Consider the following 15258-nt stretch of genomic DNA (forward strand, 5'->3'; position numbering starts at 1 on the left):
TTCAATATATTTTTACATATACCAAGTCGTATATTTTTTAAAATTGCTTACTGTCTCTGGCCTAAAAATAAAACCCACCTTCCTTCATCCCCTCGGGGGACCACTTAGTAAGTCATTGTTTAGACACACATGACTTCCTATTAAGACATATGGCTTGGGTACCAGGAAAATTGCTTTTTAAATACATATGTTAGCTTAGGAATCAGCAGCATTGATATAGCTGTCTTCCTTTGTTGAGGCCTTGAATAGAGGGGAGAGAAAACTAGAGCAGGTTTAGGTGCCTGAAGACCTATTTTGGGGCCCACAGGGCAGAAGGCCTGGTACCCTTGCGTAGCTTTCCAGCAAGCTGCTCTCCAAGGTGGACCACGGAAATGTGCACAACCTGAGTGTGGTAGGCCCAGGGCACGGCAGGCTGATAGAACTAATTTGCAGGTAGGTTGGTTTGCTTGCTCAGATGTCCCAGTACCAGTGGTACAGAGCTTGGGCCTCTTAGGGAGAGTGACGATATGGAAGGAATATTTTAGATTGGTCAGCTTTTAACCCTTCAAAAAATAAAATCAGTATCACCTATGGGTTAAACAGAGGTAGGAAAGAAGGACATCAGCTGAACCAAAGTCACCCCAGGTTGCTGATCCTGAATGTGAAGGGACTCAATGGGAAGTTTTTATTCTGGAGAAAGTAGGAAAGAGTGTAGGTCCCAGTTTGATATACCATCCTGGAGAGGGCAAGATGAATTTAATGGCATGTTTAAGGTAATATACCCCCTAACTAGCAGATGTTATGATAAGCTATCCAACTTCTTTTATATAAATGCTAAGGGACTAAAGAAAAAGGCTGCTTGGAAGGAAAGTAAGTTCCTTAATATAATTGGCATTCAATTAAATCCAACATATTTAATGAATTCCTCTCATGTGTAACGTAAGATACAAAATAAGGGCTAGGCTGAGAGTGAAAGGTTGAACTATGACTGCATCTCAGTAAGACATTTTACTGTATCCTAGAATAAGTCCAATTTTAGTCCATAAGGAAATGAAAAATATGGGCCTAATTTCCATTAATGGATTAAACTACCATAGAAAGTATCTATGGGAGAATCTCTGTGTGACAGAAATAATAAAATTATCGATATCCTGGCAGGAGAGTAAAACCTCACAAAAAAGTCAGGTGGTTAATTTACTCATAGAAGGTAACTATGACAAAATATTGCTACTTGCAAGAAACGTGAAAGAGATTAGTTAAGGGAATACATCTCTGGAAATCTGGGTACCGTTTAAAGTCACCTTTTGGGAAGCCCAAGAAAAAAATGTGTCACGAATCTAAAGATGATTTCTTCTAATAAAGACCTGGCATTTTGAAAAATAGACATCAGCCTGAAGTCAGGGCGTGCCAGTCGCGGGGATCATTATGCAGCGCTTACGGCAGACCCACCCGCTTTGCTACAGGGGCCTCTTCTCTGCCATCTCTTTGTTGTCCTTTACAGACCGGTGTTCCTCAGGGCTCTGTCTCCATCCTCCCTTCTCTTCATTTTCCACACCTTTCTGAGATGAACTCATCCATCCCCGTGGCTTTAAAGAAGATCTATCTGTTGATAACTACAAAACCTCTGTCCAGCCTGACTTCTCCTCTAGGCTTCAAACTCTCTTATACAAATGCTATGCAACATCTGTTCAAAAGGAACCTAGCTTCAACCCGCCAAACCCGCCCCCACCGTACCGTTCCTCATTTCAGTATCAATGCCAGCATCTACCCAATTGCTCAACCAGAAAATCAGAAATTTGCATGATATATAAATTTGCAGGACGTCATTTTCGATGTCCTATTCCCTCCGCTCTGACATTTACTCCTGCACCAAGCACTATCCTTGTATCTCTAAAATATGCTTCAAATTTGTCCACCCCTGTCCAATTCCATCACTGCCTCTCTTGCCCAGCCACCGTTATCTTCTTGGTTCTGCAACAGCCTTGGGTCCCCCCAGTGTATTCTCTACCTGTTGCCAAGAATGAGCTTCTGAAAATGTTCATCTGGTCACATCCCAACCCAGCTGAAGACCTCCAGTGGTTTTCCATTGCATATAAAATAAAGCCCAGGTTTTTTAGGGTACTCTTAGGGTCCTGTGGAATTCGCAGGTGGGATTAGATAGACTGCGGCATTTACGTATTCTTCCTTGAGGTGAATTGTGATATAAGTAAAGACTTCCTCGGTTTGGGAGAGGCATTGGTACACACCTTGGGGAGTTTGTTTTGGATTTTGAACTATTGTTCCAGTCTGATTGATGCTGTAGGTATTAGGGATGGGAATGAAATCAGGTGGCTTTTTTCCTTTTCTTCAATTGACCGCTGCAGTTTGAAGATCAGTGTTACTTGAAGACTTCCATGGATCTATAACATATGCTATAGCTCAGCTGCTGTGTTCTGCTGTGTTGTGTTTTCCCAGAGGAGTTCAACAAGCTGTGCTCTGTCCCTGTGGTAATTCCCGAGAGACCAGGCTATCCTCTCCCACCCGTTGGCCCCATTCCTCCAGTTCACCCCATTCCTCCTGGCTTTCCTCCTGGGCCTCCGATTCAAGTCCCTCGACCACCAGTGGAATATCCGTATCCATCTCGGGAACCACCAAGTAAGAATTTGAAAATCATTTAGCAATATTTCTTTCATTAGGTTAATTTTTTGTTGTTGTTGTTTATGCTGCTTTAGTCATTAATTAAGTTTACCAAATTTTAGATTAAATCTTAGTTTACAGAATGTGATGTAAAGTTTTACCAGTGTTCCTGTTGCTTAGAGGAAAGAGGAACTTTTCATATTCTCCAGAGATTAACGTCCTTCTGTTACTGATGTTTTCAGTCAACTGTGAGAAAGTTTTGGGAGAGATTTAAATCTGATTTACAGGATGAATTTGTAGAGGAGGTGCAAAATTATTCTTTGGGTTATATATCATGCAAAGCAGTTTTGCAAGTAAATGCCAACGACTCATTGCCTATGTGACTTCTCTGACCTGGAATCCTGAGAGTGAGGTGTAGCAAGGGGTGGGGGGTAGCAGGCAGAAGAGCACGTGACAGCTGGGTGCAGTACCTGGCCACGCACGCCACCGTGCGCGTGTGATCTCTGTAGGCAGGAATGGGCATCTGCTTTATTGGAGCCAGGTGATCGTTTCCCAAAGAGTGTCCCCTTCCTTTATGATCCAGCCTCTTGCCCATTATTACCAGATTAAGTGCTGATGAAGGATGCTCTAGTTATAAATAATTTTAATGGGCCTCAATGTTATTCCTTTAGGGGTGCTGCCAGTCAACGTCACAGACTATTGCCAGTTGTTCCGTTACCTCTGTCAAAATGGACGCTGCATTCCGACTCCTGGGAGCTACCGGTGTGAGTGCAACAAAGGATTCCAGCTGGACCTCCGTGGGGAGTGCATTGGTATGTCATAGATCACTAGGTTGGCACCAAGAGGTTATTGCAGCTCTGTTCCTTGACTCTATGTTTTCTGTTCTGCTGTTAATAAATCACCTCAAACTTCGTTCCATAAAACAATACAAATTTATTATCTTACAGCTATGTAGGTTATTAGTCCAACACAGGTTTTACTGGGCTCAGATCAAGGTGTTACAGGACTGTGATCCCCTTGCAGGCTCCTGGGAAAATCCCTTTCTTTGCCTTTTGCAGTTCCTATAGTGCGTGCGTGTATTCCTTGTCTGAGGTCTCTCCCTCCATCCTCAAAGCCAGCAGTGTAGCATCTTCAGATCTCTCCCTAACTCTCTGGTTCACTCTTCCAATCACCCCCTCCACTTTCAAGAACCTTTGTGATCACCCAGGGTGGATGTGTGTAATCCAGGAGGTTCTCCTCATCTCAGATCTGCTGATTAGCAACATTGACATTGTCTGCAACCTTAATTCCCCTTTGCCATGTAGCGTATTTACAGGCTCTGGGGATTAGGGCGTGAACATACTGGGGGGCCGTTATTCAACTTAACATAGTGACTTTTAACTTTTATTGTAAAATACATTCAAATCTTTGCTGGTAACTCCAACTTACGTCATCTTACCAAATGTGTGACCATTAAAACAAAGCATTAAAAGTATCTCAAAATTATGAGAGTTCTGTACATTTTACTAATTTAAATGGATAACTTACCAATTCTCTCTAGTTAGTCATTAAAACTTGAAGAGAGAAACTTTTGACAAAGCATTTCAGCTAGGGAGGGGAGGAAATGCCTCATGAGGACATTTTATTGGATAAGGACACCCATTTGCCATCTAATATTTTTTTAAGTGAATTCTTCTCTTAGTTCTGTTTCAAATTGCAATTCTGTAATTATGAATCAGGCAGAAATAAGTAGCTCTTGGTTTCTTGTGCGATGTAGTTGCCTGATGATAGGAAAGCCCCTTCTAGCAGCACATTGGAGAGTCACTCAGTCCTCAGAAGTCATCCAGAGCTGGGAGAAGAGGTAACAGCCAGCTCAGGGTTGGGGAGTGTGAGGTCTGACCTTCACCTGCCACTCGGAGCATGTGACCTTGGTCAAGCAGGCTACCTTCTGTAAGCATTAGCTTACTCATCTTTACAAGCAGAGGAATATAAACTAGTTTACCTCTAAGTCTATGGATAGTTCTATATAACTGTAAAACGAGTGGGAGCCTATTATGGGGACACAGTAGAGGTGGTGGACAACGCTATGTTGGGTGAGAACTACCCTTTAAAGGACAATGGCTTCATGTTGTGTCCTAATGTTCCCAGTGGAATTCAGCAGGATGTTTAGACACAGTTAAGCTTCTTCTTCTTCTTCCTCTTTTTTTTTTAACTTAAACACCAAGCTTCAAGAGATACTCAGAATCCTATACAGAAGCTACTTTTCAAGTGTTAGTCTGATTCTTTTGGGTCAGACTCAAGGAAGATAAAATGTTTTTTAGCTTGGAGTGTTGAGCTGCTGTGTGTATGGCATTTTTCTCTAAAAAAATGACACAAGGAAATAATTCACTCTAACTGCTCCCCCAGCCAGTCTTCAAGTGGCTGGTGACATGGCACACTGCGGTGGGAGAAAGAGAGATCCTTTCATTCGGCTGTTTACTTCTCACAGGGAACGTGTTTTAACATGTAAAGGAAACCAATAAAATGGTCTTAGAGTTACGAGTTATTGCTACCAAATTGTGTTTTTCAGATGTTGACGAATGTGAGAAAAACCCTTGTGCCGGTGGAGAGTGTATTAATAACCAGGGCTCATACACCTGCCAGTGCCGCGTTGGCTACCAGAGCACACTCACCCGGACGGAGTGCCGAGGTACGGTCCTGGCCGGAACACGGGGCATGTAAGCCAAGGAAGTGACTTGCGTTGGAGGAGTTCAATGGGGTTTCAATAACCCTTGCCCGGAGGAGCTAATATGGTCACATTGACTTTTGCACTTAATTTCAGATATTGTTACTTCAAAGGACAATGTCATAAAACCTGGCAAACGTTCAAATTATTTTAAAAGATGCTTCTGTGCCTGTAGGAATGTTCTATTTTTGCTCCTTTTTTTGGCCTTATCACTATCGCCTGTTAATTTTTAAACCTGAGAGTTAAGGAATAGTGTTGTCTTTCGTTGACACAGAAACCATGCCAAATTTCAGGCAAAATTGGATGCAATTAATTTCTTAATGGGAAAGTCTAAAGGATAAGACAGTAGCCTGTAAGGCCTTGCTGCTTACTAGCCTGGCCAGCAGCTACATCGCCTGTTGTTGGTTGGAAATGCAAAATCTCAGGTCCTCCTTCAAATCCGCTGAAGCAGAACCAGCATTTAACAAGATCCTTCAGGGACCCATATGCACATTAAAGTGTGTGAAGCACTGTTATAAATGTTTCCTCATAAAAATTTCCCTTCAGGTTTGTTTATTAATTAATTTACTAAGTCACCCAATATGCCTTTTGTTGAATGACTGTGAGGTACCAAGTTCCTGGAACAGAAATGAGTAAGAAGTACTTCCCACCCTCAGGGAACTCCAACATCTATATCTTTATAAATTTGGCACAGAATAAGCTGTAGCATTGATCCTGTAAAGCCAGATAAAAGAAAGAAAACTCCTTGTTAAAATTAAATACAAGAGCCCTGGCTGATGTGGCTCAGCTGGTTGGAGCGTCGTCCTGTAAACCAAAAGGTCACTGGTTTGACTCCCTGGGTTGCAGGTTCGATCCTGGCTCGCCTGAGGAGCATACGAAAGGCAACCAATCGATGTTTCTCTCACACATTGATGTTTTTCTCCCTCCCTTTTTCCTTCCCTTTCCCTCTCTAAAATCAGTAGGCATGTTCTTGGGTGAGGATGAAAAAAAGTTAAATACAAGGAAAGATCAGAAGTTTGTAAGACTTAAAAATTTGTAAGCCTTTAGTAAGAGTTAATTTTATTGCCTCTTTTAGCAAAAGTTCTTCTTATGAGTTGAATATGTACAGAAGTTTTTATTTTTATCAGTGACTGGTTTCAAAATCTTTAAATTTGTTTCTGACTTAGAGATTTCTTGCCATCAGTGTATTTTAATGCACTACTTGTAAATGGCAGTTTTGAGCAGAATAAACTGGAGTATGTAATATTTCAACCTGCTAATACTTCTATTAATGTCCTACTTCCTAAATTATAAATATGGATAGTTTGAGTATTAATCTGACTTTAGAACTATTGTTTAAAATAATTAGCATGTAAAAACAGTGTACTAGGCATTTTTGCAGTAGTAGAAAATAAACTTAAACCAATGTTTCAGAAGATTGCACTACTGAATAAGCAATTTGAAGACATTATGGAGAGCACTCAGCTAGCATACAGGCCAGGCAGTGTAGCTGGATGTTGTTGTCATTAACCTGAGGCTGAGGAATACCTAAAAGCCTCCAATACTGTCTTCTTAAAGAAGCTAGTGCTAAGCTTATCACAAGCATAAAACATTGATAACATGCTCACATTTTGGGGTAAATGAAACTTGCCACAGAATGGTCAGAAAGGCTCTGTGCTTACCTGAGAAGTACACAATGGGCTGAATAGAGGAGGTCAGAAGAGACAGGTGGAAACACAGTGGAGAACTTTGAGTGGCAAGCTTTTCATTCATCTTGTAAAGCAGCAGGGAGCTTTACAAGATGGGATTCTGAAATTAGTGAGGAGAGAAGACGCTGAACTCTTTATCCTATTTATTTTATTCTCAGGCCTCAAAAGATTATAGAATCCTAAAAAAATAGTTTTCTCAAGAATATGTGAGTTTTCCTATTTTTTTTGGAGTGTGGAGCAAGTTAGATTTTAGCAAGGATTAAGAAGTAAATGAGAGAGAAAAAGCTTGTAGGTTGTTGGCACAAAGATCAGACAGAAGAAAAGCCCAGACTGCCTCAGCTAGTCCAATGACTTGTGTGGAAACCGCTGCTGGTCTGCCCAAAAAGAAAGTGCGCCTCAGGGTCAACCACAAGACACCGTGCAGACGCAGGGTAGACAGTCAGAATGACTGATATGCCATGAGTGCACATTCTTGTCCTCCAGAGGATGTTTAGAGCATTTATAATCAGGCACAGGTGGTCTCAGCTTTGCATAGGTAGGTCTGCTCCCATCCATTTCTACACAGCCCCTTAGTCTGTGTCTTCTGGGGAGCAGGCGCTGGCAACGATTGCATGCTGTGCAGACAAGGCAGTTTGTGTTCATCCTCTCTGATGTTCATCCAGGTATCTAGCCTAGAAACTGAGGGGAACAGATAATCCAGGGCACCATCTTGTCCAATTTGGGTTAATCACTAATCTTTAAATGAAAACTCAGATATAAGGTCATTCAAGTTATTGTCCTTTCTAATGCTTCCGTATCAAGCTCTGTTGTTTAGTATGGCATAATATTAAATATGATAGAGAAAAGGGAAATGCCCCACAGTACTAATATTTTATTTGGTAGGTAGAATACTCATAAAGTTATAAAAGCTGCTAAGAATAAATAAACAATAAAACTGTACTTGGATCAGAACTGCCTTTAGGAAGGTAGACATTTCAGTCATGTGATTGATAGTTTTCAGACAGAATTAAATATTTTAAATAGTAATTCTGTTTTCTTATTCTGATATAGTTATAAGACCTGCCTTTTTGATCATATAAGGTGTTACAAAAGTAGGTTTACAGTTGTGAGTACATGAAACAGTTTTTTAATCTATTATTTTCTATATGAGCAACTGGAAGCCTACTTTGCCCCACCCTGTATTGAAAGATGCCAGCCAAAGTCCATTGTGATTAAAGGTATTTACTAGCTCATTAACTCAGCTAGGGAAATGGTGAAGAAGAATCTATTTTCAGAATTGAGGTTTAAGGAGTTTCATTAGACATTAGAGTTTGATTGAATGTTATTATGTCAGCACTTCTGCCATGTCATTCAAACTCTAATTAGTAATCTTCATTCTCACAGTATTTGATACCAACTTTATGTTTGAACAATATTATTTTGTAATTAAAACCCAAGATTAAGGTCATGAGTTTGGAGATGGAGGGAGGGAGAAATAAAGTAATTTTAAATCCCCTAATTAAGCTATTTCTTCTGTTCTAACTTTGGTTTTAGACATTGATGAATGTTTACAGAATGGCCGTATCTGCAATAACGGACGTTGCATCAACACAGATGGCAGTTTCCATTGTGTGTGCAATGCAGGCTTTCACGTCACACGAGATGGGAAGAACTGTGAAGGTAATACAGCATGATAACGATAATAGTATAATCCTATTATTTCCCTTCTTCAGTATGGTGTCAGTATCACAACTCTTTAACAAGGCTAAGTCAAACACTGAGTAAAAGATAGAAGTATCAAATATATTTCACATATTGTTATCTGGGAGACAAGCATAGTTTTCAACAATGTTTATGCCTTTGATTCACATTTCTGTGGATCAAATACATTTTAAATATACCAGGAGAGCTTGCCATTTAAAGATCCCTGGTAACGATGAAACTTTGGTGGCATAAATCATTACTATCTAATTTTATACAATTAGAATTTGTACTTTTTTTTTTAAAGAGCATGCCTAATTCCATTTATTCTCCAGTCATATATGATTCTTTTATTTAAAGTGTCTGCCTAGTAATAAAATACTACTAATGGGTATCTGAAAATGTAAAATTTGATTGAGAGAAATATTGACTATAGAAAGTCAGCCATACTTTTATATTGCCTCTTGAATTAATCACCTCATTTTGAATTGGGCTGTTTCAAATATTTTGTCTTTTCCCCCCTGTCATTTTTTCCTAAATTGAAACTATGACAATTATTGATGAGTTTCCACTTCTTAGACCTTTAGCAAAAAATGAAGAATGGCCCTTATCTTTCCCAATGTCTTTGGAAAAGATCCCAAGAATCTATTCATACATTAAAAGAATTTCAAAATTGTTCTTAGAAACATTTTTGGCAGAATATTATCTCAGTGATTCAATTCAAAGACTCAATGCCAAAATTCTCGGCTGGGATAGAATCCTGTTTTAAAAAAAATCATAAATTACATTGGTCTGACTAAAAGCCTGTAAGTGAAAACACACCATGTCTAGAAGATCAAGAGCCTCCTGAGACAACTTTAACATGAAATAAAATAACATATTGATGACTTAAAGAAATATTCCTATGGTCAAAGGATCCTAAAGGTTAGCTGGCATGGCTATAATCCATAGCTGAGTCCTGAATTTTAAAAATACATTTTTTCCTACCCCTATTTGAAATTATTTCAAACTACAAGTTGGCCTCTTATTCTCTGGTCTCCACTTTTTAAAGAGTCAGGAAGTAACCTAAATACATTTCAAATGCTATCATTTTTAGTTTTGATTTTGTTTTTATTTTCAGTAATTGGAAGTAATTTGGAAATGTGAAGTAAATATAACCATCAAGCTGTTAATACATTTTTCAGTTTGTAAACTACTGTTTCTTAAAAGAGTCCTATTAGCTTCTATTGTGTCTAATTTCATATATATGTATACAAAATTACAAAAATATTTATGAATTTCATATTCAAGGAGGGACCCCTGAAAAACTGGCATTATCTTCTGGAGGGCAGGCCTCTTGTAGTACAGGCTTCGCCCCTGCTAGGGGAGTGTTCTAGGAACTCATCTGTATCAGTGTACCAGCTGGCATTTTTGTGAGGGGCTACATTCAGCTTCAGTGAGCTTTTTTTCCTGAAGATGCTTTCAGTGCATTTGCCCATTTCATGACGGGTGATTTACAAGCGCCACTGCCCACCCTGCACTGAGTGTTCAGCTGTTTTTGACCAAAAAATGGCCTAATCCCTGTGCGTCACTGTCCCTCTTCACCCAATCTCATGCCAAGTCACTTTTTTTGTTTCCCTGGATGAAAAAAGTCCTCAAAGGGAAACATTTTGCTGACGTGGAAGAGGTGAAACAAAAAATGGCAGAAGCACTAAAAGGCATTAAAATCAATGAGTTCAAAACTGTTTTGAGCAGTGGGAAAAAAGCCTCGATAGTTGTATGAATGTTTCGTCAAATGGAGAGTACTTTGAAGGTGACTAAAGTTTAAACATGTAAGAATGAATATACAATTTTAATAAATAAATCCTGGGGTTTTTTGGGTCCCCTTACATGATATATAAGTGTATTTTTATATATATAAAATATATATTTAATATTTATATTTTACAGATAATATATAAATAATTATATATAAAATATATAAAAATATATTTTATATATATTTTAAATTTTATAGATATATTTTTATATATAATATATAAATTTTATTTTATATATATTTAAAATTTATATATATATTTTATATATATAAATTTATATATTTATATATATAAAATATATAAATATATATTTTATATTTATATTTATATATTATATATAATTTATATTTATATATTATATATAATTTATATTTATATATTATATATATAAAAATAATATTGGGTCCCCTACACATGTTATATATGTGTATTTTTTATATATATAACTATGTATGTCAAAATACATGTCAAAAATATATATAAAATATATATATATTTATGACATATATATGTCATAAAATAAATTTAACCTTATAGTTTGCATGCAGGCATCAAAACTTGAGAACTTGAGACACATATTTCCTGTGGTCCCTGTTCTCTTTGTGTGTTACAATATGGATGATAATTAGCCTTAGACTATAATAACAAAAAAAGGAAGAAATGTAAAGAAACAAAATTTTATTCATCTAGGTTGGCATCCTTGGTAAGCTTACTCTCCTGGTTGTAAGAAAATGTATGTTTTGTATTTTTCAGATATGGATGAATGCAGCATAAGGAACATGTGCCTTAATGGGATGTGTATCAATGAAGATGGCAGTTTTAAATGTATTTGCAAGCCTGGATTCCAGCTGGCATCAGATGGGCGTTACTGCAAAGGTCTGTGCTATGGAACTCTGTATCATATTCTTCTGCTTTTTCCTCTTCTCTCCATTACTTAGAGGTATCATTTTTCCTTATTGAGTCTCCCCCATTTAAACTACACCTGATTCTGGTTTAGGAAACCTGCCTGGAACACATTCTTAAGTCTAGCCGTCGGAGAGCTACAGTGTATGCCCAGAAGGCTGTTCTCATTTCAGAAAGAGAGTTTGGGGCTCTTCTTAAAGCAGCCTGGAGGGCTGTGTAACAAATGAATGAGAAGCCAAACTACCAAATGGTCTACCAACAGAAGAGAGAGAGCCTTTTTAAATAAGCTGAGTTTCTTCCTTGCAGTTGGGGAATAATGGCAGTTAGGCTTCTTGATGGCTGCCATTTGCCTCCTCTTATATCTTCACCTGGACAAAATAATGTAGACTTCTTGCAATGATCTCTTCTTCATAATTCCCTCTGGATATTTTAGGGAACAGAAAATTTTTTGTGGACAAATTTCTTTTGGCTTTTTTAGGTTGCAGAAGCAAAAGAGAAACAGTATTAAGCAGAAGAAATAAATGAACCAAGAGCCACTGTTTAACTTGGTAGCTTTGTAAATAATCTCATTGCTCCAGATATTGAAGCAAAAGTAAAGATTTTTATTTGTGCTTTTGCAAATCGAGGTCCTAACAAGAGTCATTGGAGATAAATCTGTGCTTCGTGTCTTTTGCCTTACGTAGTCAGGGATGAGTGGTTATTGAACTTGGGTTCAAGATATGAGTTGGAACCAGACTTCTTGAGGAACCTCATCCTCAAAACAGGTCCAGGAAGTCTACTAAAATGCTGCACACAAAGCCTTTTCTCACAGGTTCAGATGCAGGAGTGTAGAGCGTCAAGCTTTTCAAGATTGTGAAAGCTGGGTCAAGCCCTATGATGCCTCTCCTCCAGCTGTCCCTGGTGGGCAGCTTTGGTAAAGGAGTTACGGAAGAAAGCTTTGTATTAGGTCTTTGGCAAGATGTACATTTTCCGCAAGCCTTAAAGAGCTTCTAGCTTCTCGATTATTTCCCTACATTCTCCATGACCTTCATAAGAATGGCTTTTAATGTTGGGCAAATCTGTCTTCATAGCAAGAGAAAATATTAGAAGTTTTCAAATTTGAAGCAGGAAATTAGTTTCTGTACTCCTGAGCCCTGTCCAGGGAGAACCTTGTCGTTGGGAAGACAAGATTAACACGTGGAACTATTCTACAATGTAAGACAGCATAATGGGGTGCCAAAATTTGCAGATGAAGTGCTGTACAAGTGAAAAAGAAATGAAAAGAGGATGGTTGCTGGAATACTTGGAACTAGGCTTCCAAACAAAATAACAGAAGGAAATGGGAAGGCCCCTTTGTGAGCAGCCCTTTTGCAAGAACACATATTCCTCCTAGCTATCCACAGAGCATGTTTACATTCACTTTCAGTGCCTACTGGCTGCTAGTGACCCCGCCCACAGCCTCTCAGCATTTGGGTACAGCCACCAAATAATGCCGATGGAACAGTTTCAGAAGACATAATGACCTCATAGATGAAACTAGGTTTTGCAATTATTTGCAACCAGTACAATAGTATCTTATCAATAAATAGTTCTATTCATTTGAAAATGCCTAATGACTTGGAAGGTTTGCTCCAACCTTACCATTCTGGCTTAAGAATCAGAGCTAGAGAGAGAGAAAGAGAGAGGGACAATGCTGAATGTCCCAGAAAGCTAAGGCATGGGTGAAACTAGAATGAACAGTAGTCTGGGTATCTGATGTCAAAACAAAAAGCTGTCTGCCCAGGTCAAAGATGCAGTTTATTATCAAGCTAGATTTCCAGCAGTCCTGAAAAAAACTGCCATGTGAAAGATTACTCAAGACCCTTTGTATTTTAGCTGTTGCTTTTCTTCTTCCAATTCTGTTTTTGCCTTTGTGATTCTTATTTTTTCTTTATTTTTAATCTCTATTCTATTTTTTCCATTACCATTTACTTCCCTAAAAACTCCCCTTCCCTCAGCAATCACCACACTGTTATCCTCGTTCATGAGATCTTTTCCCTTTTGGATTAAAAAAATATATCAAGAGAATATTATCAAAATAGCTTTGTATGGAAAAAAAATAAACTCAGTTTATTTCTCCTCACTTTTGTTACTATTCTCTCAAAAAAAAAGTGCATCTCATTGAGCTTTTATTGTGGATGCTGCAGAGTATTTTCCACCATTTCCATTTCCAGATGGTGTAACAGAATTGTAAACATGTCATGGTTTTTGGTAAAAGCAACTTAATTTTTAATGAGTGCCTTTCCACACCACAGATATCAATGAGTGTGAAACACCTGGGATCTGCATGAACGGGCGCTGTGTCAACACGGATGGCTCCTACAAATGTGAATGCTTTCCTGGACTGGCCGTGGGACTGGATGGACGTGTGTGTGTTGGTAAGATTAAGTCACACCTAGATGTATGATAAAGATCTGTGCCCTGCCAATCAATAAAACCCACCAATAACAAATGTACTTTACTGGAGTAGATATGATATAATTAATATTTATGGAGCAACACACCAACAGGGGCATTTCTCTTCTTGGGTAAATCGGACATTAATTTAAGGGCTAGAAAGATGAGCCGAGATAAATGAAAAGCAAGGGAACCCTCACCTCTTCTTCCCCGTTGTGTTTCCTAATCACATAGCTGTCCTCAATTTCCTCCAACCTTCCTTTGTTGAGAATGGTTTTTGAAATTGACCTGTATATATATTCTCATTATCTCTTGGTAGACACGTTCATAGAGTATTCATGTCCAAAGGGAAGTGTAGAATGCGAAGGAGGATATGAATAATCAAGAAACTTACATACTAATAGTTTTATGTGGCTTTATAAGAAGTTTGAGTTTTGTTGAGGCATAGATATGGATTTTATCCAAATTATTTTTAAGAAAGCTAGTTAGTAAGCCCTTTGGATTGAGAGATGATTGGGCAAAGCTGGAAACCCCTTCTGTGATGGTGACACTGTTTATTGACCTACATCTATAGATTTATATAATGAGCATTTTAGAGATCAAGCTTCCTTTTTTTGAAAGTACATCTAATTCAGACATTCAATAATTACATGTCTATTTTGAGGTAGGCCACAGTTCATAAAGATCTTATTTATCATAGGCTGAGATTCAACAACCATCCATCATTCAGTCAGCATTTATTAAGTGTCTGCTCTGGGCAGGCCTTAGGAAGGCAAAAATGAATGAGATATAATTCTAGCACTTAAATGCTTCACAGTTGGGTAAACCACAAAAGTCCCTAGAAAATGGGAATCTTGTCATTGGTTCAAGAGCTTGGAAGCTGAATGTAGTTTGTTTTGTTTTTATTATATTCTATTGAGACCTAACACCAGAGGCATTCTCTGTGAGTTAGAACAGTGATGATGGCTAAATAAAGTTAGCTTCAACTTTGACCTGGGGGGTTCTCATCTGTTTGAAGCAATGGTGGGATGACAGATGCCTCTTCCTGTTTAGACACACACAGGCGGAGCACATGCTATGGCGGGTACAAGAGAGGCCAGTGTGTCAAGCCCTTGTTTGGTGCAGTTACTAAATCTGAATGCTGTTGCGCCAACACTGAGTATGCATTTGGAGAAGATCCTTGCCAGCCGTGTCCTGCACAGAATTCAGGTAAGTGGAGTCATGGGGATTCCTTGTATTGCCTGCCTTCTGCCACCATCTGCAGCCTTGCATTTATGGAAGTCACAGGGAAAGATTATATATGCTCTCCGGGTACATAACATGTACCTCCCTGGGGTCTTGGCAGGGGCTAATTGGAGCCTGATCCACATTACTCATCCTGGTCGAACAACCATTTGGAATAGGCAGCACATTTGTGACTCCCATCCGAACTCCTTCACCTTAATAATATTCGTGTGCTTTGAAATACATGCAT

The 15258-nt window shown here is 38.6% G+C and overlaps 1 protein-coding gene across 1 annotated transcript in view; it reads left to right on the forward strand.

The window, feature by feature from the left end:
• FBN1 (fibrillin 1) overlaps window positions 1-15258 on the forward strand; it is a 223807-nt gene that overhangs the window by 117794 nt on the left and 90755 nt on the right. Inside the window, exons 10-16 of the mRNA XM_054565457.1 lie at window positions 2434-2613; window positions 3267-3407; window positions 5144-5263; window positions 8521-8646; window positions 11220-11342; window positions 13643-13765; window positions 14838-14993. Coding sequence (XP_054421432.1) covers window positions 2434-2613; window positions 3267-3407; window positions 5144-5263; window positions 8521-8646; window positions 11220-11342; window positions 13643-13765; window positions 14838-14993 — 969 coding nt within the window. The remainder of the gene's footprint in view (window positions 1-2433; window positions 2614-3266; window positions 3408-5143; window positions 5264-8520; window positions 8647-11219; window positions 11343-13642; window positions 13766-14837; window positions 14994-15258) is intronic.

The sequence above is a fragment of the Pteronotus mesoamericanus genome, unplaced genomic scaffold (genome assembly GCF_021234165.1).
Source record: "Pteronotus mesoamericanus isolate MK-2021 breed Mesoamerican mustached bat unplaced genomic scaffold, CSHL_Meso_final contig_164, whole genome shotgun sequence".
NCBI classification, from domain to species: Eukaryota; Metazoa; Chordata; class Mammalia; order Chiroptera; family Mormoopidae; genus Pteronotus; species Pteronotus mesoamericanus.